Source organism: Ailuropoda melanoleuca, chromosome 1 (genome assembly GCF_002007445.2).
Source record: "Ailuropoda melanoleuca isolate Jingjing chromosome 1, ASM200744v2, whole genome shotgun sequence".
NCBI lineage: Eukaryota > Metazoa > Chordata > Mammalia > Carnivora > Ursidae > Ailuropoda > Ailuropoda melanoleuca.
The window spans coordinates 198,763,475-198,785,157 of record NC_048218.1 but is presented as its reverse complement, the minus strand read 5'-3'; the positions used below and the strand labels follow the sequence as shown (position 1 = coordinate 198,785,157).

At 46.5% G+C, this 21,683-nt stretch overlaps 1 protein-coding gene across 1 annotated transcript in view; it reads left to right on the top strand.

Annotated features, from left to right (window-relative positions):
* The first annotated feature begins 3,639 nt into the window (after positions 1-3,639).
* Positions 3,640-21,683, top strand: part of PARP12 (poly(ADP-ribose) polymerase family member 12) — a 39,070-nt gene continuing 21,026 nt past the window's right edge. The window contains exons 1-6 of the mRNA XM_034647143.1: positions 3,640-3,651; positions 6,988-7,439; positions 11,019-11,154; positions 13,901-14,201; positions 15,823-15,924; positions 21,496-21,619. Coding sequence (XP_034503034.1) covers positions 3,640-3,651; positions 6,988-7,439; positions 11,019-11,154; positions 13,901-14,201; positions 15,823-15,924; positions 21,496-21,619 — 1,127 coding nt within the window. The remainder of the gene's footprint in view (positions 3,652-6,987; positions 7,440-11,018; positions 11,155-13,900; positions 14,202-15,822; positions 15,925-21,495; positions 21,620-21,683) is intronic.

Genomic DNA, 21,683 nt, shown 5'->3' with positions numbered 1-21,683 from the left:
GCACTCGGTGTATTTTTTGCTCATTTTGTTTGAAAGTATAAATGTTGAAAGTTGTATAAAATGTGTCTTTGAAAGAAAAAAAGATCTGAATTCTATATCCAATTCTGACTTTCCGTTCCCTTTTTCTGCTTATTAACTCATAGGAGATTTGAGAATGTGAAAAACTATGTCAAACTTAACGCTTCTTACTATTTCTGAAGATTTAAATGTGAAAAGTAATGTGCCCTGTTCTTTTATGAGAGGTATTGCTGGAAGCAGTTGCTGAAAGAGAGGAACGAACACAAAGAGGGTAATTGGGATGTGGCTGCTTACTGACAGACATTTAAGAGCACTCATTGTCCCCAACCCTGGCACCCCACAAATATTTATTGAGCACCTGCAGTATACCAAGTGCTGTTCTAGTGCGGGGGCTGCAGGAGTGAGCAAAACAAAGTCCCAGTCTCAGGGAGCTTATGGTAGATGTGAAGGTGGGGGGAGGGATGTGTCGTGGTGACCAGCTGCCTCAGAGAAGCTGGGAGTGGAAGTGCTAGTTTAGTGAGAAAGACGAATTCTGTTTCAGACATGGTGCTTTTGAGGGACCCCAAAGCCAGGTCTGGGATGATATGTGGTAAAGTGAGAGAGGAGCCATGGACCAAGGAAGGAGGAGTATGGGGTTGGAGGCAGCACTTCAGGCGGAAGAAGGGCCTGGGAAGGGGGCAGGAAGTGGCTGAGGGTCCAGTCCAGAGGAGGACCCTGAGCACAGGTCGTGGAAACCAAGGCTCCAGAGGGAACAGAGGCCTGTGCTCTTCCTGTCCCTAATACCTGCAAGACAGTAGGTATTCCAGAGTGCACATATTTAGCGTACCGCCGCAGCTGTTCCAAGAGTGTTACCCAAGGCACGTTTACACCTCGTCTTTCGTCTTAATTGGCCTGCTTTTTGGTCCAGCTGATTGAGACCTAAATCTGAACTAATCTGTTCTTTTGTAAAAATCCACAGACTGTCTGTATACCTGTGGGATGCTCACCCTTCATCAGGCACGTCAGTTATTAGTTATCAGGACCTACTGTGCTCAGACTTCTAGCCTGATGTTTGAGTTTGCACCGAGCAGTGAGACTGAGACAGACCCATGACTGTGCGGTGTGGCGTGTTACCCACCCCTCATTTTAGATTGAGAAGAATCAGGTGCTATACAGAGTTTTGAACAGAAGCGCTCATTATCTTTAGTCCATGTGAGTCCTTCCTGTGTGCAAGGCATATTTTCATTTCTTCCTCAGACTAACCCAGTGAGGCAGGTGCTATATTGTCCACTCATCCTACAGGTGAAAGTGAGGCCAGAGAGGGTAAATAATATGTCTGGTTCACATGCTAATAAGTAAAATTGAGATTTTAATCAAAAGCCTAACTAAAAAGCTATGGTATTTTTCTGAATTTGTCTTTCTCTAATTATATACTTTCAATTATTAAAAAGGAATAGATGGTCCTTAGGAATGATTTGGGTTCTAAACATTTCTTTGTAGGTACCCATTCTGGATTGACATATATTTTCTTCAGAAACTTTGTCATTCAACTTCGAGTCCAGTATTCCCAGGAACAGGTACACATGAAAGATGGTGGTTTATCTTCTCGGATCTCACCTTCTAGTGGAGAATAGGCTGTAAACAAGGGGCATGGGATACTATGAAAATACATGAACCTAACAGCAGTTCCCACGGCCACATACCAAGGGTATGAGTGGAAGCTGTGTCCAGAGCACGGCTTCCATGGGCTGGGACACGGCCCTGTGAGAGCATAGCTGCCTCCCTCCCTGCTGCTGCCACTGTCCTTCCCACGCTGAAGACTCTCCTGCCACTTTCTGCCCCTCAGCTCTGTGAGTGGCCAGCCCAGGTAAGGAAGGAGAAAGAAAAGGCTTTCTGCCTGCCTTCCAGAGCCTGGCTTCTCTCCTACCCCCGCCCCCCAAAACTCCTTCCCATCATGTCCTCATATTCATTCACTTCCAGGTTCTCCATTCCGCCTTCCTGGGCTCTTCCGACCCTTGGTCCCAGAAATACCCTTTACCGTTTTTAAAGTGCTAGTTCTGAAACGTTGTAAAGTCACCGTCCCTTCTATGCTAGAGTTGGAAAAAGGAAAAAATGAAGGCCCTAAAAATAGAAAGTAACGTGTAAATTCTGTATATGTTTTAAGACAGCTAAGACCTGGGACAAAAGATTCTCAACAGTGAGAATAGTATTTGACCTTCCCCTAATCATTCACTCTAGAAGCTGCCCTACCTAAGTAACTGGAGATACATCTGTGTCTGGAATAACGCCCACCAAGTTAGTGGTGGCTGGTGGCCTGGGGAATGAGAATGGGGAGATCAGCGAGCCTGGCAACTTGTACACACTTAGATTTCACGTTTTGGGTTTTTTTTTTTCCTAATTCAAACAACTTGTCAAATTTGTGATTCAAAGAGACAAACTTGTTCTACCACAGGTATGGGTTAGCTGCCCAAGAACACACTACTTAATCCTCGTACCTATTCACACCCATCAGAAGTCAGGCCCTGGGCTCCTGGGCTGCTGTACCGGCCACCTAGCAGGGCAGGGGAGTGGGGCAGGGCTGCTGCGCAGACACGGAGCAGGTCACCAGGGAGTTCTTTCTGCCTCCTCTCCTGCTCTCTGCCTTGTCTGTGCATCCACTGCCACAGTTCTCACTCTGCAGTGTGTACTTGTTCCTAGTTTTGTCTGTCTGAACTCCCGGCCTCAGCGTGTTCTTTTATCCTTGGCACCTTCCAGAGTTTAGCACAAATCTCACCAAAAATACACTGAATAAACACATAAACACAGTCCTTATTACCATGATTCTCTCCTCTCTCTCTCTCTCTCTAGTGGTGGGATGAGATGGGAGGGGGTGGAAGAGGTAGTGTAAAAAAAATGCACAGAACAATGACAAAAGAACCTTACACAATTGTAGAATCTGTTTCTGTCAACTATTACGAACTGTGGAGGGGCTCCTGGGTGGCTGAGTCGGTTAAGCATCTGACTCTTGATTTCGGCTCAGGTCATGATCTCAGGGTCGGTCGTAGTCGGGCTCTGTGCTCAGTGTGGAATCCGCTTGAGATTCTCTCTCCCATTCCCTGTGCCCCTCATGCTCCTTGTACACTCGTGTGCTCGCTCGCTCTCAGTAAATCAATAAGATAAAAAAGAACTGTGGAAACTCACCAATACAGTATTATAAAAATGGATGTTTCAAGTTTCTTTACAGCAAGAAAAAGAAGGTAGGTTTTCCTTTAATGAGATAAACTGATTACACAGCTCACGTAGAACCTAAAACTTTAAATTTTATTGTAATTGCTTTGCAAACATCAGTTTATAGAGGTGTACCTTGCTTTGAAAATGCAGCAGTGGTTATATTGTAATGGTTAATGTATAAAACTACAAAAATTAATTGGGTGGTGCCTAATTATGAAAGGATTTTTTTTCTATCTAAAGGAGAGGAAAAAGAGCTTGCTGAAAGTTACTTGATTCCACAGAGCAGGATTTTCAGAGCCTTGAAGCAGGACACCTTCACAGGTGCTGTGCCCCTGCTTTATTTCTGGGCAGTGTGATGGTCAGAAAGGGAATAGCTCAGGGTCGCAGCAGGGCTCATTTTGGAAGACAAAGCACAACACCGCTGGCCTGGCCATGGACCAGCAGGTAAGTACGTTGAGCCCAGTAGAGCCTTTGGGCTCTAAAGATGCCTGGTCAGAGAGAGGAGCCTGGTCAAAAGCAGGACCAACAGAACACAAGCTCCAGGCTTGGTTCCTCAATTCCAGATCAACTCCACCTGGTGGACACCTGACACTTTTGTATCCAGATCCCGAATCCCACGTTCAGTCACAGGGAGGCTTCTCGGTGAATGGCCTCACCAATCTTCAGTTACCCAAGCCAGTTTCTTGGATGCTGTCCTCAAATTGCCCCCTCACCACCCCAACCAATGATTCACCTAACATCAACAATCTTCCCACTGGATAAGTTATACAGAATGAAACAATGCATTAGCTATGATTACCTCATCTTAGAACAAAATATGGACAAAAAGCTTCCTTAACCTGACATCCCCCTCCTCTCTCTAGTAAGGTCACTTGTTAACCACCACCTCCTGTTTCCCTTCACAGCAAAACTTCCTGCAGACACTATCTCCATTCGCTGTTTCCATATCCTCACTGCCCATTCATGCTTCAACCCCCTCCAATCTTTGCTCTTACCATTCTGCCACCCAGCATACTCTGAAGAAGCTCAGGACAGACTACCAGCAGATAGAGCAGCCACAGAGACCCTGGGGGGCGGGCGCTGTCTTGGATGTTCTAGCCCCAGCTGAGCTCCCAGCTGGATGCAGCCCCAGGAATGACTGGTTATACTGTGTAAGGCAGAACTACCCAACTGAGCTCAGTCAACTCACAAAATTATGAAAAATAAACCGTTGTTTTCAACCAAGTTTTGCGGTGGTTTGTTGCACAGCAATAGATGACACATTTCTCTACCCTCTTTGACTCAGTCTTTTAATGGCACTCAATGTAGTTGATCATTCTTTTTTAAAATATTTGGCTTTCATGATAACCTAATTCTAGATTTCCTCCTACCTCAGTGACTGCTCCCTCTCAGCCTTCTCAGCTCTATCAGTCTTCATCGGAGGGGCAGATCCTTGGAATTCTCTTCTCAGTTTATACTCTTACGCGGTGATCTCATCAGTCCTGTGGGTTTAACCATCTCTGTGTTCACAGCTCTACTTCTGACCTCTTCTACAAGGGCCAGACTCACAGATCGAAGTGCAGGCTGGGCATTTCCGCTTGGATGTCCAGTAGGAATCATCTAACTCTTCTTCTATCTTAAAACCCTTCATGATTTGGGTTTTAAAAGGGATTCGTTTTAATCAGGTATGGTAAGACGTGCACACATGGAAATGTCTGTTAGGAAGAAAGATGTTTTTATACTCACAGGTCCCTAGTAACAGGAGGCCAGCACACCTTGCATGGCTGCACAAGGAGGCACCAACGCTGGCCAGGAGGCAGAGGGAGTGGGGAAAATGTGGGCAAGAACCTTTATTGTGACTTCTGGGAGAAGCACTCAGTTACGTGTGTATGCAGCCTTCAAGATTCCTAGAAATATGCTGGAGTTTTCAAAGCCCCAGTGGACATCTTATCCTTCAGCTTTTCCTTTTAAGCTTTTGGTTAGTCTGTTTGCCTCAGCCGTTATCCACTGTGTCATTCCCAGTCGTGATTTTAAAACACTGAACCACCCCTGGGGAGAAGCCATTGGGACTGGGCTAATTCCAGTGAGGACAAATAAATACAAGCCTTTTCAGGAGGGCCTTCCAAGGCACCAGTAGAGGAGTCAAACAATGCATTTCTGAAAAAGCTCCAGCCCTGTTCTGCCCTCTGTGGTACTGGTACCAGGACTGTGGGCTGTTAGTTTTCAAGGCTGCCATGGAACTGAGGAGCTAGGACCCGGGTAAGCTAAAATGCTACAAAGCTTGATATTTTCACTTAGATTCAGCTGTTTTTCTTAACTAAATGCTAAATGAGTTGCTACAAGACTTTAATTTTCAGAGCTCTGAAAACATGGATTCTGACTATTTTTGCCAGTTTTTCACTGCGGCCACACTGCCACTGACGGCCAAACTTTCTGAGGTCCTTACTCCACCAGATTTTCACTGATGTCACCCTTCCTTTCTTTTTAAGAAATATTGTATTGCAAAACAATATCAAAACCACAATTAAAAATTTTAAGTTTAATTAAAAAATTAAATTTTTAACAAAGTTTTACACAATTTTGAGGGCACCTGGGTGGCTCAGTTGGCTGAGCATCTGCCTTGGGCTCGGGTCATGATTCTGGGGTCCTGGAATTGAGCCCCGTGTTGTTGTAGCAGGGGAGCCCGCTTCTCCCTCTCCCTCTGCCCCCCCCATTCTGCTATCAATATCTTAAATAAACAAAATATTTAAAAATTTTTTTACACAATTTTTAAAAATCCACAATTAAAAGACAAGAGAAAATTGCCCCTCATCCCATCCCCTAATTCATTTGTACGTTACTACACTTAACAGATTTTTATGGTTTTACAGTAATATTGTATAGACTTTTAACATCATACCTAAGTTTTCTTCCCCCACAATCTTTCTGCCCCTCATCTTTCCACTTCCCTAGTACCTCTTACTGCATATTCCCCACAGCCAGTGTTAATTAAAACTTTGGCAGTGTGTGTCCCTCCTCAGCTTTCTCCTTGCTCTTTCAAAAATAGCCGCATTCCGACACAAATAGATTTTCCTTTTGCTATTGATTTAGACGATTCTATACCGTTTTCTTTTTTCCCTTAACACATCACGGACATCCTTCTAGGTCATGCTTGGTAAAGCTGTGTAGCAGTCTGGGTAAGGATCAACCACGTGGCTCCCTGCACCATACCTCTCCCCAAGTTTTTGTACCTAACTTATCTACCGTTGCTTTTACTTCTAGAAGATTCTCAGAAGACAGAGGGCTGGGTCAAAGGTCATGCGCATTTACAAATTTTAACAGCTGTTACCCGACTGCTTTCGCAAAGGGCTCTGACAGTTCACATTTCTATCAACAACCCGAGTGCGTGCCTAGGCTCCGAATGCTCCTTAAACCCTAGGTCACCCCATTCGGCAGGGCTGAGGAGAAACGGGTATGCTTTCTAGAAGGAGAGACAGACCTTTTTAAGCTTAAAACAGGAGGTTCACTGCAAGCCCTGAAGAGAAAAAGTACACCGAAGTCCCGCCGGCAATTCGGAGTGACTGCTGTCGCGTGCGTGTGTTTGTGTGTGACCCGGCCCGTGGCCCCCGCGCCCCCCACCCCGCGTTGTCGCGGGCCGTCGGGGCAGCCGGGCTGGGTCCGCAGGTGGGCGGGCGTCCCGGCCGGCTCCGCCAACGCGCGGGCGGAGAGGCACTGGGGTCTGACGGGCGCGCGATTTCCAAACGCTCGGGGCTTCGGCGCGAGCTGCGCACGGCCCCGGGCGTCTCCGCCCCCGTCCACTAGGTGAAGGCGCTTCGAGAGCCGCGAGGCGCTACCACGAAGGACGTGCCGGCTTCTCTCTCAAGCGCCGCAGTGGATTCCACTCTTCGGGTACCCCCCGCCCCCCCGGCTGCCGACGGAGCGGCGGAACCGGCCGCGGAGCCCGGCGGCCGCGCACAACTGGGGGCCCTGAGGCCGGAAGGCGCCGAGCCCCCTCAGCTGCGGGCCGGTGGGCGTGGTGAGGCGGCACGNCCCGACGCGCTGGAGCGGCTGCTGCGGGAGCGCGGCCGCTTCGCGGTGGCGACGCGGGCGGGCGCGGGCGGCGTGGTGGCCACCGAGTGCGTCGTGCTGGCCGTCTCGGCGCTGCGCCTGTGCCGCGCGCACCAGAACCCCAAGTCGGGCTGCGTGGGGCTGTGCGCGCAGCTGCACCTCTGCAAGTTCTTGGTCTACGGGGCCTGCAAGTTCCTGAGGGCCGGGTAAGCGCCGCTCCAGGAGCTCGACGGCGGGCCCGGGACGGGGGTCTTGCCCTCCCGGCCCGCTTTGGACCCCCTTCAAGTGTGGGGACACCAGTAGGTGGCCGCTCCCCGGCGCCTCCGCCTTAATTCTCGTCAGCGAACGTTTATCGAGCACGTACTGAATACCGGGCGCTCTGTGAGGGACCATCTGGCGGTGGCCCCAGGGCTCCTGCGGTCTCAGAGAGTGACTTGGAGCGCGGTCCCCCCAGGGGGACACCCCGGGGTGGGGGTGGCGGCGGTGGGGGCTCTCCAGAAGAAAAGCGGCCGCGTCTGGCCTCTGGAGCTCCACGAGGCCCCGCTCTCCCGAGCGAACTTTGAGGGCCTCACAGCCCAGGGCTTTCTCTGCCCCGGCAGCCGGAGGAACCTTAAAACCCGTCTCAACTCTTGCTCACTTGCTTACAAGCTGTTAGTGGCTTCTGTTGCATTTGGAAGAAAATGCGTACTCCTGTTCAGAAGCTAGTCCATTTATGTAGACGAATTGGCTCTTTCTTTCTTTCTTTTTTTTTTTTCCTCTCTCCTCCCTCCCTTTCTTTTCTTTTTTCTTTTCTTCTGGCTTAACACAGATGTTATTTCTTGCTCACATCAGGTCTACTAGTCAGCATGAGGTAGGGGTCTTGATCCCTGCAGTCATTCAGGGACCCAGGTTGACTGACCTACCCTCAGCCTCCTGAGCCCGTGGCTCGTAAGACCATTCTGGGTATCAGCTTACAGGGAGCAGGTGAAGAAGATGGACAGGAGAGGGTTGGTGGGGGGGTGTTATGGGGATGGGATCTGGACGTGGTAGGTATCTTTCCACACATCCCCTGGCCCGCAAGATGGCTCACCACCCCCCTCATGACTAGATGCAAGGGGGTGGGAGTGGGAAATGTGGCCCCCGGGGAAGCAGCTGCTGAGAAATAGCTAGAATAGAACATTCCAAGGCCCAGCTAAGGCCTTAAGAGGGAGGGATGTGTGTGAGAAATTTGAGAGACGGGAAGTCAGTATGAGTAGGGTGAGAGGGAGAGGATGGGAGGGAGAGACAGGATGGGAGAGAGGTGATGGCTGTTTTCTTACTGTTGACTGAGAGATGACTCATACTTTTTTTTTTCTTATTATTGACTGAAGGATGATTCTTCTTTCTTATTGGCTGAGATAGCAGGAGAAGTGTGCCCAGGGACAGGTATCCAAATCTGAAGCCTGGGAGCATGGCCAGGGTCCCAGGTTCTGGTGTGGGAGTTACTGGTTGCTGTATGCCCACACTGCAGCCCCAGGAGCAAGTCAGATTTGAGGTGGAGGCTGAGGGTGGAACCTCAGGGAAACTGGGCCCTCGGGGACTGGTGGAGAAGCATTACCTCAGGTGAGAATGAGGAGCAGCAGCTGGAGAAGAAGGTGGACGTGATAAATGGTGGATAGAAGGATTGAATGATGGGGATAACTGGTGGATCTGGTTAATGTCGGTATTTGGTAAAATAAAGACAGCAGTCCTATTCTCCAGCTAGTTCCCAAAATTTGGGGTTGGATTGTATAACAGAAGTCTGATATCTACTGGCCTAGATGATTCTGAGCTTTCTTTTTCATTCTTCTTGGTTCCATTTTCCTTGTGGTTCACACAGGATGGTTTCTTGAACCTTCCTTCCCTGACTGCTTTTGGGTCACATAAGGGAGAGTGGGTTTCGTTGGCTGCCCTTTCAGTGCTTTCTCTATTACTCTGCTTGTCTTCCTGAACCACAGGTCAGCTGTTTCAGAAACAGATCATGGCTCCTGTTTTTGCTTATTGGTGACAGCTGGGAAGGGTCCCAGGTCCCTGACTTCTGTCCTGTGCTGGGGGTGGGGGGGCCAGTGAGCATGGTGGTTAAGAGCGCAGCCCCAAGACAAGCCTACCTTGTTTCAACCCTGGCTCCATGATCTTGGGCAAGCAACTTTATATCCAAGCCTCAGTTCCCTCATCTGCAAAATGAGGTAATACCACCTACCTCATGGGCTTGTTGAGGACTGAATGACTTCTAAAACCTTCAGGTAATTCCCTGGTTTGTGATAAATACTCAAGTTTTAGCAGCTGTTGTCACCATCGTTGTCATCATCATCTTGGTGGCACCAAGTTTGCCTAGAATGTTTTTCTCTTCTCTCCTTGCATGGTTCCTCAACCTAAATATTTGGCCCATGATTGACACCTTCCAGGCACTGTCCCTTGATTGCTTCTCTCACTTCTGTCAGCCTCAGGAGGTGCCCCTCCTCTCTGCACTGATGTATTCTGAGCACGGCTGACCTTGCACTTGGCCTGCCATTTTGTCACTTCCACTAGAGTAGAAAAGGGGAAGTGTCCACATAGCTCCATGGTTGTTGCTCCATGCAGTGGAAGAAGGAAGTTGTCTTTTACTGAGATGGGGGAGCCTGTGGAAGGTGCTGCTTTGGGGGAGTCAATCAGGGGCTCGGCTTTCTTTTGAACTGCTCATAATAAACATGACATTTGAGGTTTGGCAGTGTCTGAGTAAAGCAAATGATATTTGCCTGACTCTTCCGGGTCCCGGTGACCTGGGTGATCATTTGAAGACTTTAGATCATCAGGGTGTGGTGCCAGTGCCTGGCTCACAGTGAATGTTCAACAGGGGCTTATTAATGGAAAGAATGGAGGAGGGGAGCCGAGAAAAGGGCTGGGCCTCAAGGCAACAGTGGGTGTACACATACCTTTAACCATAGGTGTCCACGCTCATTTGTTCAGCCATTGTTTAAGTATCTGTTAGGTGCCCACTGACTGGTGTGCTGTGACTCTTCTTTGGGGAATGGCCCTGTCATTCTTACCAGGTACTGATAAGAAGTGCTGTTCTGGTCCCTAGAACTCGCAAGGTACTTTCTCTTCCTTTGTAAATAAGCATTATGGTTTTTCATTGTGTAAACATGCTGGTTTTTCCTCTGGTGCTGCTAAGTAATGTCAAAACTATTCCTGAAAATTTATCTTAAAGACTGATTTTATGAGTTGTATGCGTTTGTTCCGGCAGCCATAGCAAAGCACCATAGACTGGGGGCTTAAACAGAAACTGACAGTTCTCAAGGTTGGAGGTCTGAGATCAAGGCAGGATTGATTCCTTTCTGAGGCCTCTCTCCTTGGTTTGCACATGGGGTCTTCTTCCTGTGTCCTCACATGTGTGCATCTGTGTCTTCATTTCATCTTCTTAGAAAGACTTCAGTCAGATTGGATCAGGCCCTCCACCCCAACAACCTCTTTTTAACTTGATTACCTATTTATTTATTTATTTTTTTAATTTTTAAAAGATTTTATTTATTTGAGAGAGAGAGAGTGTGTACACAGCGGGGAAGGGCAGAGGAAAAGGGAGAAGCAGACTCCCCACTGAGCAGGGAGCCTGAAGTGGGGTTCGACCCCAGGACCCTGAAATCATGACCTGAGCCGAAGGCAGATGCTTAATCAACTGAGCCACCCAAGCCCCCCACTGATTACCTCTTTATAAACTATCTCCAAATACAGACACTGGGGGGTTAGAACTTCAACATAAGAATTTTGGGGAGGCGCAGTTGAACTGTGATACCAGCTCTGCTTCTTTGCAGGAAGAACTGTAGAAACATTCACAGCTTGACGACAGATCACAACCTGAGTGTGCTGAGAACTCACGGTGTTGACCACCTCAGCTTCACTGAGCTCTGCCAGCTTTTGTTTCAGAATGACCCCTGGCTTTTGCCAGAGGTGAGTTCCAGGAAGGGGTGTGTATGTGTGTAAGTGATGGGGGAGAAGCCAGGAGGTTGGAAGATAGGAAACATTATGGTAGAAGAGAAGCCAAGAACCCCATAGTGACCAGTGGGATCTGCTTGGAGGAGACCTGTATTGAATTCCTGGCTCTGCTGATTTTTATACCTGTGACCTTGAGCCAACCTTGCCCCATCTAGAAGCCTCCTTTCCTTCTATTGCATTTGGGCTGGCACCTCCTTTGCAGGGCTTATTTGAGGCTGGGGGAGTCTGGCCGGTGGCTGCAGCAAGATGTTCCTTACATGGGGATGAGGGGATGAGAGACTCCAGCAGGCTCCTCTGCATGTAGCAGGACTTGGACCCACGTGTTACTGCCAGACCCAGGAGGTCTGTGAGGAAACGTTTCAGAGAGGCTGACAGGCAGATGATGCTCTTCTCTACTAAGTCAGTTGCACCCCGGGAATTTTGAACTTTCGTTGATGTGGATTCTCATAATGCATTTCACATGTTAACCAAACCTCGCTGCGATGACTATGTACTGGTTTGGGTCCTCTGAGAAGCAGACACCGAGATGGGATTCAAAGTGCAAGAGATTGAGTGGAGAGGGAGCAGAAGACAGTGGGGAGCCTTTGGGCAGTGATGTGGCAGGATTGGGGAAAGGAAGAGCCCTGGGTAGGAAGAGACCCTGACTGTAGCAGAGTTCCAAGAGAGCTTCTGCCTGGCCAGCGGGAAGTTCTGAGCTAACGTAGCTCATCGTTGCCTGGGAGCAGCCAGTGGGAGCATGGTCTCTGTGTGAGTAAGGTGGTGGCTCCCGAGGGCAGCCGCTGAGCTGAGGTAATTACGCTCAGCGGCAGATCTGCGTGGTATGTCCTGTGGCCAGCACAGGTCTGTGGGACGCTCTGGAACTGCTTCTGGGGTAAGGCTGCAGAGATTAGATTGCCCTGTTTTAATGAAAATGCTTCCGTATTACTCAATTAAAGCCACCCATTTGAGAACGGTGCTACATGGCGTAGTGATTGGTACATAATAGGTATTAACTTTTTCTTTTGCCTTTTGAAAGTTAGTGTTGATTTAATTCAGCTAACCTTTATTGACTATCCATGGATATCTAACTATCCTTGAGTGAGGCACTGGTGATAAGGAGAGAAAAGACCCTGTTCTGCCCTTTCGGGAGGCACATTTACTGGGTGAGACAGACGAGTCAACATGTGATTGCAAGGCGCTGTTCTAGATGCTGCAGCAGAAGTCAGCACTCTGGTCTCTGGGGCACCGTTTGGGAACCTGGGCAGGCATCCTGGGTAGGTGGTGCGTGCTCTGAATGCTGAAGGATGCACGAAGGATGAAGGTCTGGGAAGAAGAGGGCACAGAGAGGATGGAACTGGCATGGGCAGGGGACAGCATGTAGGTCAGCACAACTTGGATTTAGGGTGGGAGAGGGAAGAAGGAGAAATGGGTGAGTAGAGACTCATCCATGTAGCCTTCAGTATCATGGGAAGGAGTTGGGGTGGGGAGTTGTGTTTGGAGAGAGGCATTAATGTTTTGGAGAGGTCATCTTGTCACTAGTATGAAAAACGAATCAGAAGGTGATAAGTCTGGAGTGTGTAGCCTCTTGTGTACTTGGGTGTGCAGGTTTCCTCAGGACGCATGCCAGCAATTGGGAGCTGTGGCCATGAATTTGGACCTAGTGCAGCTTTCCTGCCAGGACTTCCGCTCTCAGGCTAGTCCCCCTTATCAGATGAGGAGTTGGGGGCTGCCACCATGAATCGAGCACCCACTATGTTCCAAGATATTTGTATTAGCCACTTTGTGTATTTCCCATTTAATCCTCATGATAACCCAGAGATATAGGTGGCATTATTCCCATTTCAGGGATTAAAAAGCTAAAACTCAGAGCTAGTGAATGGCCTGCTTAAGGTCAGGCATTTTATAAGTGGCAAAATCAAGGTTAGGGTGTAGCCCTCTCTGGCCTTTTCCCTTGGAGCTTCCATCCTCAGAGTGGAGTCCCTACTGATCTAAGTCTGCGTTCTGCGGCCCTCTGCTGCATTTCTACCTCTTATTCAATGTAATGCCTGTGAATTGCCTAGGTAGGCCCTTGGTGGTCTCTGGCCTGGTTCTCATCTCCAGGAATTTGGAATGTAAAGAAGGAGCAGTTGATTCAAGTTCAAGTCCCAGCTTTACCAACAACCCAATTGAACAGATGTTGTGCATGCCAAATGTAGATAGCTATGTGACCCAGGGCAAGCTGGTGAACTTCTCTGAGTTTCTGTTTGCTCTTGAGAAATGAAAGGGCTGTATTTGGCCTTCTCTAAGCTGCATTAAACACTCAGAGCCTCTTTGACCCTGAATTTCAGAAAAAAGATGGTGACATGAGGCCTGGCTTGGGGAGTGTTGGTGAGTCAATGGGGGAAGGTTGTAGGTGTAGTATAAGGGTTGTTAACATGCTATATATGTGAAGGGAGCAGCTCTGATCAGCTGGAAGTTTCTTTGAATTTTCCTAGTGGAAGGGCTTATGCTGTACAGTCTGCTGCCCACCCAGTTCCCATTTTATCCAAGGGCATATGTTAGCAGCCCTGTCCATCTAGAGTGGGGGATGTTCTCATAGCTCTGTGGCTTGTGAGGATGATGGAATCACAGCTTCGGCTATGTCTCTAGAGGGACCTCTCATGACCGTGCACTGGTCAGGAGTGGGGGTGGTGTCCCGTGAGGCCTTCCTAACCTGGTGTTTTTTTTCCTTTTCTGTCAACAGATCTGCCTTCATTATAACAAAGGAGATGGACCCTATGGCTCTTGTTCCTTTCAAAAGCAGTGTATCAAAGTCCATATCTGCCAGTATTTTTTACAGGGTGAATGCAAGTTTGGCACTAGCTGTAAGAGATCACATGATATCTCTAATGCTGAAAATCTGGAAAAACTGGAGAAGTTGGGCATGAGCTCAGATCTGGTGAGCAGGCTGCCTTCCATTTACAGAAATGCTCACAACATCAAGAATAAGAGCTCCACCCCCAGCAGAGGGCACCCTCCTACCCCGGGCCCACAGGGGACTTCTGGTAAGGCTCTGGACTGGGGCCCTTGGATTCCACATTAATGGAATATGTGACCTTGGGCAAGTCTGTGCTGCTTTTAGTAAAGTGCAGTTGGTGATTCTCTCCCAGCTAGTGGGCGTTATGAAGATGACTTGAAATCATAGCCACGAACAAGCAAGATATTCCAGACAGATGCCAGTTCATGTTGACTATGAACGGATTCCCGACAGGTCTGATCTGCAGTGAACGAAGCCTATTTTAATTTCAGCTCTCTTCTTGACATGTAAAGGGAATTATTTAGTCCCTGTAAATTTGCTTTGTTCACTGCTCCCCTCCAGCACCTAGACAGTGCCTGGCCCACAGTGGGCACTCAGGCATTTGTTGAATGCTCAAGCATGCTAGAATTTTTTTTTTTTTTTTTAAGGTTTGGTGACAGGCAAATGGGGAAATTTTGAGCAGAGGCTGCTTATTAAATAAGCATTTCTTCACCTATTACGTGGGAAATAATGTAGTCCATTGGAGAGGTTGTGACACATTGGTGTCCTTTGGATTTTGCAGTATCAGCTGTTGGCTGTCCATTCTGGTTATCCATTCTCTCATTTAACAAATTTGTGTGCTTGCCATGTGCTATCCACTGGCCTGGACCCTGGTTATATATTGGAGACTAGGACACAGGGCTTCCCCCGTCCCCAACCAGAATGCATAATCAAACCATTTGTTGGCTGTAGTGTTTTAATAGACGTTTAATAGGAGTTATCTACGGTTTTTAATAGACCACTTCCTAAAATATCAGGTGAGTGCTAGGACTACCAGCAAACAAACTTAACACTCTAATCTTACCTGATTTTTGTATTTAAAAATTGTCCTTGCCGTATGTGTTTTTTTTCTTTATGCATTCTTCATTTATTTTGGGTTAATTTCTTTCAATAGTGGGAAGCTAGATGTAGACAGGTTTTACCTTAAATAGGTCTGCAAGAGTGTCAATTGGATTATGGCCTTAGAAAGGGAGGGAAGGCTACCTGCCCTTGGGGAGCAGGGGTGGTGACTTCAAATGCCCCAAAGTTGTGGGTTTTGAGACCCACCCTGTGGGTGTCTTGAGGGCCCTATAAAAAGGTAAAGGAAAATGAATAACAAAATAACAGGTGATACTGAATACCGGAGGTTTGCGAATAAGTTTTATGTGCTTGTACGGTGGTGGTGGGGGGGTGCGGTGGTAAATGTAATTGTTAGGTAAAGTCTCATTAGAGCACTACTAGTAAAGATAAACTTTTAAATCAACTCCGTGCCTGTTTTATATTAAAATTCTTAGAATTAACGTAAAATTACTTCGGGGGTTTCATTTTAAGATTAGGAACACAACCAGAGTTGAGAAAAAGGGGCTCCTCTATGGTGTCCTGGGTTTGGCAAGCAGCCGTGTGGTGTTGGGCTCCCTGGATCCCCCCTAAAAAGCAGAGGGTCCACTTACATGTCTGAGGGTAATTTCCTCCTGAACATCATAGGATTTTGTGAGATTGCCTCGCCCACTTTCATCTTCTGCAGAGAAATGAATGAATTCTCTTTTCTCTCCTTTGTATCTTGAACTGCTCTGACTCCATATCAGAAGCTTTGATGGATGCTGGTATGTCTTTGTGGTGTTTCTTTATAGAAAGAAGAGATAGTTCGGGTTCTGTGTCCCCAAACACTGCTAACCAAGAGGAGAGTGATCAGATCTGCTTGTACCATATCCGGAAAAGTTGTAGCTTTCAAGGTAAGTCAGAGGAAGCCCCTTCATCCACTTGCAGGCAGGACAGCTGCTTCTTGGTTCGAGTTCTGCCCTAAGGCCACCCCTCAAGGTCTTCTCCCCCGTCCAGAGAGGGTTGGGGCCTTCTTAATTGTGAGCTGGGGTGACATTTCTGCCAAATCAGTTCTGAAGCAATTTTGTTGGGGAGTTGCGGATGGTAAAGATTGAATTTCTGGAAATCAGACTGTAGGTGAGTTTTTGGGAACATAACTGGTTCATGCAGCGAGTGTCAAGTGTTGACCCTTGAACAGCTTAGCATGAGGTCACAGACTACAAAGATGCCCAGTCTAGTGGGAACAAATGTGAGTGTCCCTCCTGAAGGGTGTTTGTAGACTTAGAAATGCCTCAGAAACCCAGAAGGCCCTCCCTGAGGAGGAGATACCCCTGTGTGCTCTTGGGGAACAGGAACTTAAGTTGGGGGTTTCTCTCCATGGTCCCTGTTTTATCAGAAGTAACAGTTCTTGTGTATACATGTGTGTCTGTATTTTCACTAAACCTTTGTTTTCTTCTTATTGTTGTCCTGGGCTTTGACTGAAGAAAGTTTCCTTCTGAAATTTGGTGACTCTTAAAAAAACAACCACCAAACTTCTTGTTTCATTTTCAGTTTTTAAAAGCCACCCAAGCAATTCAGGACTACTTTCACTTTGTAAAAGGGTCCAATAACACAGAGTAAAGTCTTGAAGCTCTCCTTCAGCCTTCCCCAAAGGTAAACATGTGCCATGTGGTCATGATGCTTGTTTTGCATATTTTTCAACAGATGGGTACATATGATAGGTATGCCTTAACGTACTTCCTTTACTTAACATTGTGTCTTGGAGATTTTTTCCACCTTAGTATGTGTAAGTTCACCTTATTTTTAAAAAGCAACTGTAGTATCCAGTTCAAGTGATATTCCACTGAGCATCTGAGTATGCATGCGTATGTCCATAGCTCGGTTCCTGGAAATGGAATGCTAGCTCAAGCATAAATGTGTGTCATATATACATGTATGTTTTTAAAATCAACATTTTTGAGCTATAATTTACATACAGTAAAATTTTAAATATTTATATTTTTTCAGTACACACTGAGTTCTGGTAATAACAATTTAGAGATGGAAGAGTTTCCTAATTCTAAGTCCCTTTATCCCATTACAGTTAATCCTCACCCCCCAATTTCCTGACGTCATGCAGTCCCTGATATACTTTTTGTCATGTAGATTTGCCCTTTCTAGAATTTCACATACATGGAGTCATACAGCATGTATTATTCTGTCCCTGTCTTTGCTCACTTAGCATGTTTTTGTGATTTGTCCATGCTGGCAAATCAGCAGTTTGCTCTTTTTATTGCTGAGTACTATTCTGTTGCATGGATTGACTACAGTTTGTTTATCCATTCGTATGTTTGATGAAGATTTGGGGGGTTTCAAGTTTCTGGCTTTTCTAAATCTTTTATAAATATATACAAGTTTTCATGCGGATACCTGTTTCCACTTCTCTTGAGTGAAGGTCTAGATGTGGAATTACTGGAACATGTAAGTATGTGTTTAACTTTAGAAGAAATCACCACCATCTTGCAAAGTGGGTATACCTTCCCACCAGCAATGTAGGAGGGTTGGTTGCTCTGTATTCTTGTTAACACTTGGTATTGTCAGTCTTTTAAACTTTAGCCATTGTAATTAATGGGTACTGATATCTCATTGTGGTTTTAATTTACATTTCCCTGATGATAATGATATTTTATATTTACTTTCATGTACTTACCAGCCATTTGTATGTCTTCTGTGAAGTATCTGTTTGAATTTTTTACTAATTTTTTTTATATGACTGCTTGATTGAGGTAGTAAGTATAATTCACATACCATACAATTCACCCATTTAATTGTTTTTATCATAGTTACAGAATTGTGCAGCTATCATCAAGTCAATATCAGAACATCTCCTCAGCCCCAAAGAGATGCTGTGCTCATTAACAACCTCTGCCCTTTCTCCCTGCCCCCCAGCTCCTGGCAACTACAGGATTCCATCCTGTCTCTGTGGATTTGCTTGGTGTTTCATGTAAATGGAATCATACAGTATGTGGTGTTTTGTGACTGTTTTAGCCATTTTCTGTTTGGATTGTTTGAACTCTCGTTGTTGTGAAGGTTTTGAGTATTTATACAAGTCGTTGTCAGAGGTATTGAAAATATATTCTCCCTGTCTGTGTCTTTCATGTTCATTTTCTTTATGGTGTCTTTGAAGAATGAAAGTTACAACCCTGATGACCATTTTAGTATCTTTTTCTTTTATAGTTTGTTTCTTGTGTTCTAAAAATCTTTCCCTGTTCCAAGCCCCTGAAAACGGCTCTATGTTTGTTTGGTTTTTTTCTAGAACTTTTTTAGATTTCACTTTTATGTTTAGGTCTAGCTGTTACTCTTGATCTGTTTACTCTAGTAATTATTCTTTAGGTATTGATTCTTCTGTGTGAGTTAGCGTCCCGTCCGTGTTATTTTTTCCTCACATGTTGGGGGACTTTTGGTTGTCTCCTTGAGAATTCTGGGGTCTCCTGCTGATGTGGATTCTGATCCAGGCAGGCTTAGTGGGGAAGAGGCAGCATGTTTTGCTTGGTGCGCTGCTGGCATTTATCCTTGGAGTGGGGTGGGGGCTTTGATGGCTTCTCTCTCCCTCGAGCACTTCTATCCACACTCACATGTTCCTTGGGGCAAAGAACAAGGTTGCTGGGCACAAGCAGGGCATGGAGGGAGTGCCTGCTGTAGCGGGTGGGTCCCAATTATTCTCATTGTGACGGGCCAGGTGTCTTTCTTGCTTTTCGTTACCTCTGACTCTGAATTTGTAAGAACCCCCCCAATACTTCCCACTTCATAGCAGCTCTCTTCTGCATATTTTACATGTGTTTTTCTCTCTTTAACTCTGTCAGTTTGATTCTGTGTGCTTCATATTTTAGGAATTCTTCAATAATTCTGGTCTTTTGATGGCACTATTTATTGTATTTCAGCATTTTTGGATTTTTCTTCTCTCCAGTCTGTCATTTCAAGTGATGTAGGAGAAAGGGGATGTGGATGTGGTACTTTGTTTCCCAAATTAATTTGGTTTTTGCAACTCACCTTCCAGAAAGCTTAGACTCCAGAATGCCACAGCAAAGCAGGGGACATGAGAAGGAGGGAAAGGAAATTGAGAAAGGAGACAAGAGGACCAGGGAAAATGTGGCAGAGAAAGGGCTTCATCAGCTGGGTCTCTGCTCTCGCCTGCCACCATGGCTGTGGTAGCCTGCATGGCATCCTCTTTTCTTGGGCGCCTTCTGGCTTGTGAGTGATGTGGGCTCCACGTTAAGCTCACATTAAGAACTGGAGGCCCCAGGACTGCTATTTGATCACAGTGCCTTCCCTTGGCCCCTGTGTCCTTCCCAAGGAAGTGTCAGCCAGGAGGGCAGTGGGTGGTGTGCTTTCCCTGAAGGGGGCCTTCTTAAGGGGAGAGTCTTTCTTCAGGCTGTCCAGGACTCACCTGAGCTGAGGTCTATAGGTGCAGTGACCGTACACTGATCATTAACCCTGATCCTTCCCTGATCAGTGTCCTTTGGGGAGGGAACAAGAAATCTTATTTGGTTGTGACCTCTGGACCATAGCTGTGGCCTTACCTATCCAGGTTGGGCCCTTCCTTATCATTCTGTTGTACATACATACCCCTAGTAGAGAGTCCAAGAGGTCTCTTAGCTTGGTGTGAGCTGTCCATGTTCTAACTCTGGACAAGTCAGAATGTCCTGAGTCCCCAGAGTGGCTGAACCCTGCCTTGGTGAACTTGGGAATTTCCTCATTTGGGGTCTCTCTTATTTGAGTCTTCTTGGCTGGGTGTTCTTATCTGCCCTGTCTGCCTGGCTGTAGGCCTGGCCTTTGACAACGCCAGGCAGCCTGCTCACCTTTCTCCATGGTCCCTCCCCATCAAGGTAACTTTGTAGACTCTGTGGGGAAGAAGTGGCATTGAGATGTGCCTGAAAGGCTGCATACAATTTTATTATTATTTTATTTATGTATTTATTTTTAAAGATTTATTTATTTATTTTAGAGAGCAAGGTGTGTGTGCAAAAGTGGGGGGAGGGGCAGAGGGAGAGAATCTTTCAAGCAGACTCCCTGCTGAGCACAGAGCCCCACTGGGCTCAGTCCTATAACCCTGTGAGATTATGACCTGAGCTGAAATCAAGAGTCAGACGCTTAACTGAGCCACCCAGGTGCCCCTACATAGAATTTTAGAAAATTTTAGTTTTTTTCAAGTGTCAAATTAGCCATGCTTCATTGTCATTATTTTGAAAGATGAATTAAAGAAGCACAGAGGACAGCCATTAAGAAATGTTTCCCTCATACCTCTTTTTTTCTAGCACCCAGAGCCCCTCCAGAAAAAATCATTGTTACCAGTTCCTTCACTATCCTTCCATAAAGATTTTATACATGCAAGTATATATGTCCAGTCGGTTTCCTTCTCACATAGGTACAGTATGCACACTGTTTTGTGTTTTTTTTCACTTAACTAGACATTTAGTTTTTTGGAATATATTCTTGTGGTTCAGAATTCCAAAGACGTAGAAACAACAGATATCTTTCCTCATAACTTTGTCCCTGGTGACTCACTTTCCCTCGGCATGGAATAACGTGTGTACATATGTATTCAGTCAGAGTATCTCTAATTTTTCTTTTCTATTTTTTACCCAAATAGAGGCATTCTGCACCTTGTCATGTATCTTTTTACCTAATAGCATATACCTTGGAGGTAGGTCCGTATCAGAGTGCAAAGAGCTTCCTGCTGCTTTTCTTTCCGGTCTGCCTTTTCTCTGTAGGGATGTACCAGAACCTCATATAGGATATTGAAAGTTAGAGAAAGTGTTGGGTGCATTCCAGGCGAGGCAGGCAGGATGTGCTAGGAGTGACAGGGGTCCCAGGGAGCACAGGGAAGGTGTAGGGGGAGCGGATGGCTGGGAACTATAGAGCTGGGCCATTCTGTGTATTTTGGCAGGGGCAGGGCAATGTATATAAACGGCTTCAGGGATGTGGGGGTGTTTTGAGGGGGTGAGTATGTTAGCAGCAGAAGATCAAAGTGGGCTAGAGCCATGCTACTGACTTACCTGTGGTCAGATGTGTCAGGGTTTGGATGGGTTTCTAGTAGAGATGAATCTGGCTCGTTTTTGGTGTCACCGCTCCTTGTCCACATGCTACATGTGTAGCGAGCGATAATGGGTCATCAGACTGCCCCCTGAAGTCTGATTGGCCTTCTCACGATCAGCTTCTTTATTGGTGAGATGCAATTCGTTCATGATATAACCTACCATCATACGTTTTTAAAAATTGACGTAATGTTCTGTTAAAAGGGGAGGCATAAAAGGGAAGTGTGTATAATAAAGCACACAGTATTTCAATATTTAGATGCTCAGGTATGACTGCACTAAAAATGACTCCTCCACAGATCTCCAGAGTGTTCCCAGGTCAGTGGGCAGCACCACACCGGTTGAGAACCACGGGACTAGGTCATGCTGTGTATTGCCAAGATGTCTTACTTCCTTATATTCTTATTTTAGATAAGTGCAATAAAGTTCACTTCCATTTGCCGTATCGATGGCAGTTCTTGGACAGAGGCAAGTGGAAGGATTTGGACAAAATGGAGCTTATTGAGGAGGCATACAGCAATCCCAGAAAAGACAGGTATGAAATATGTCACTTGTGTCTGCTGTGTGCCTGGACTTCTGTGCGCAGTGTGTGGAGTTTA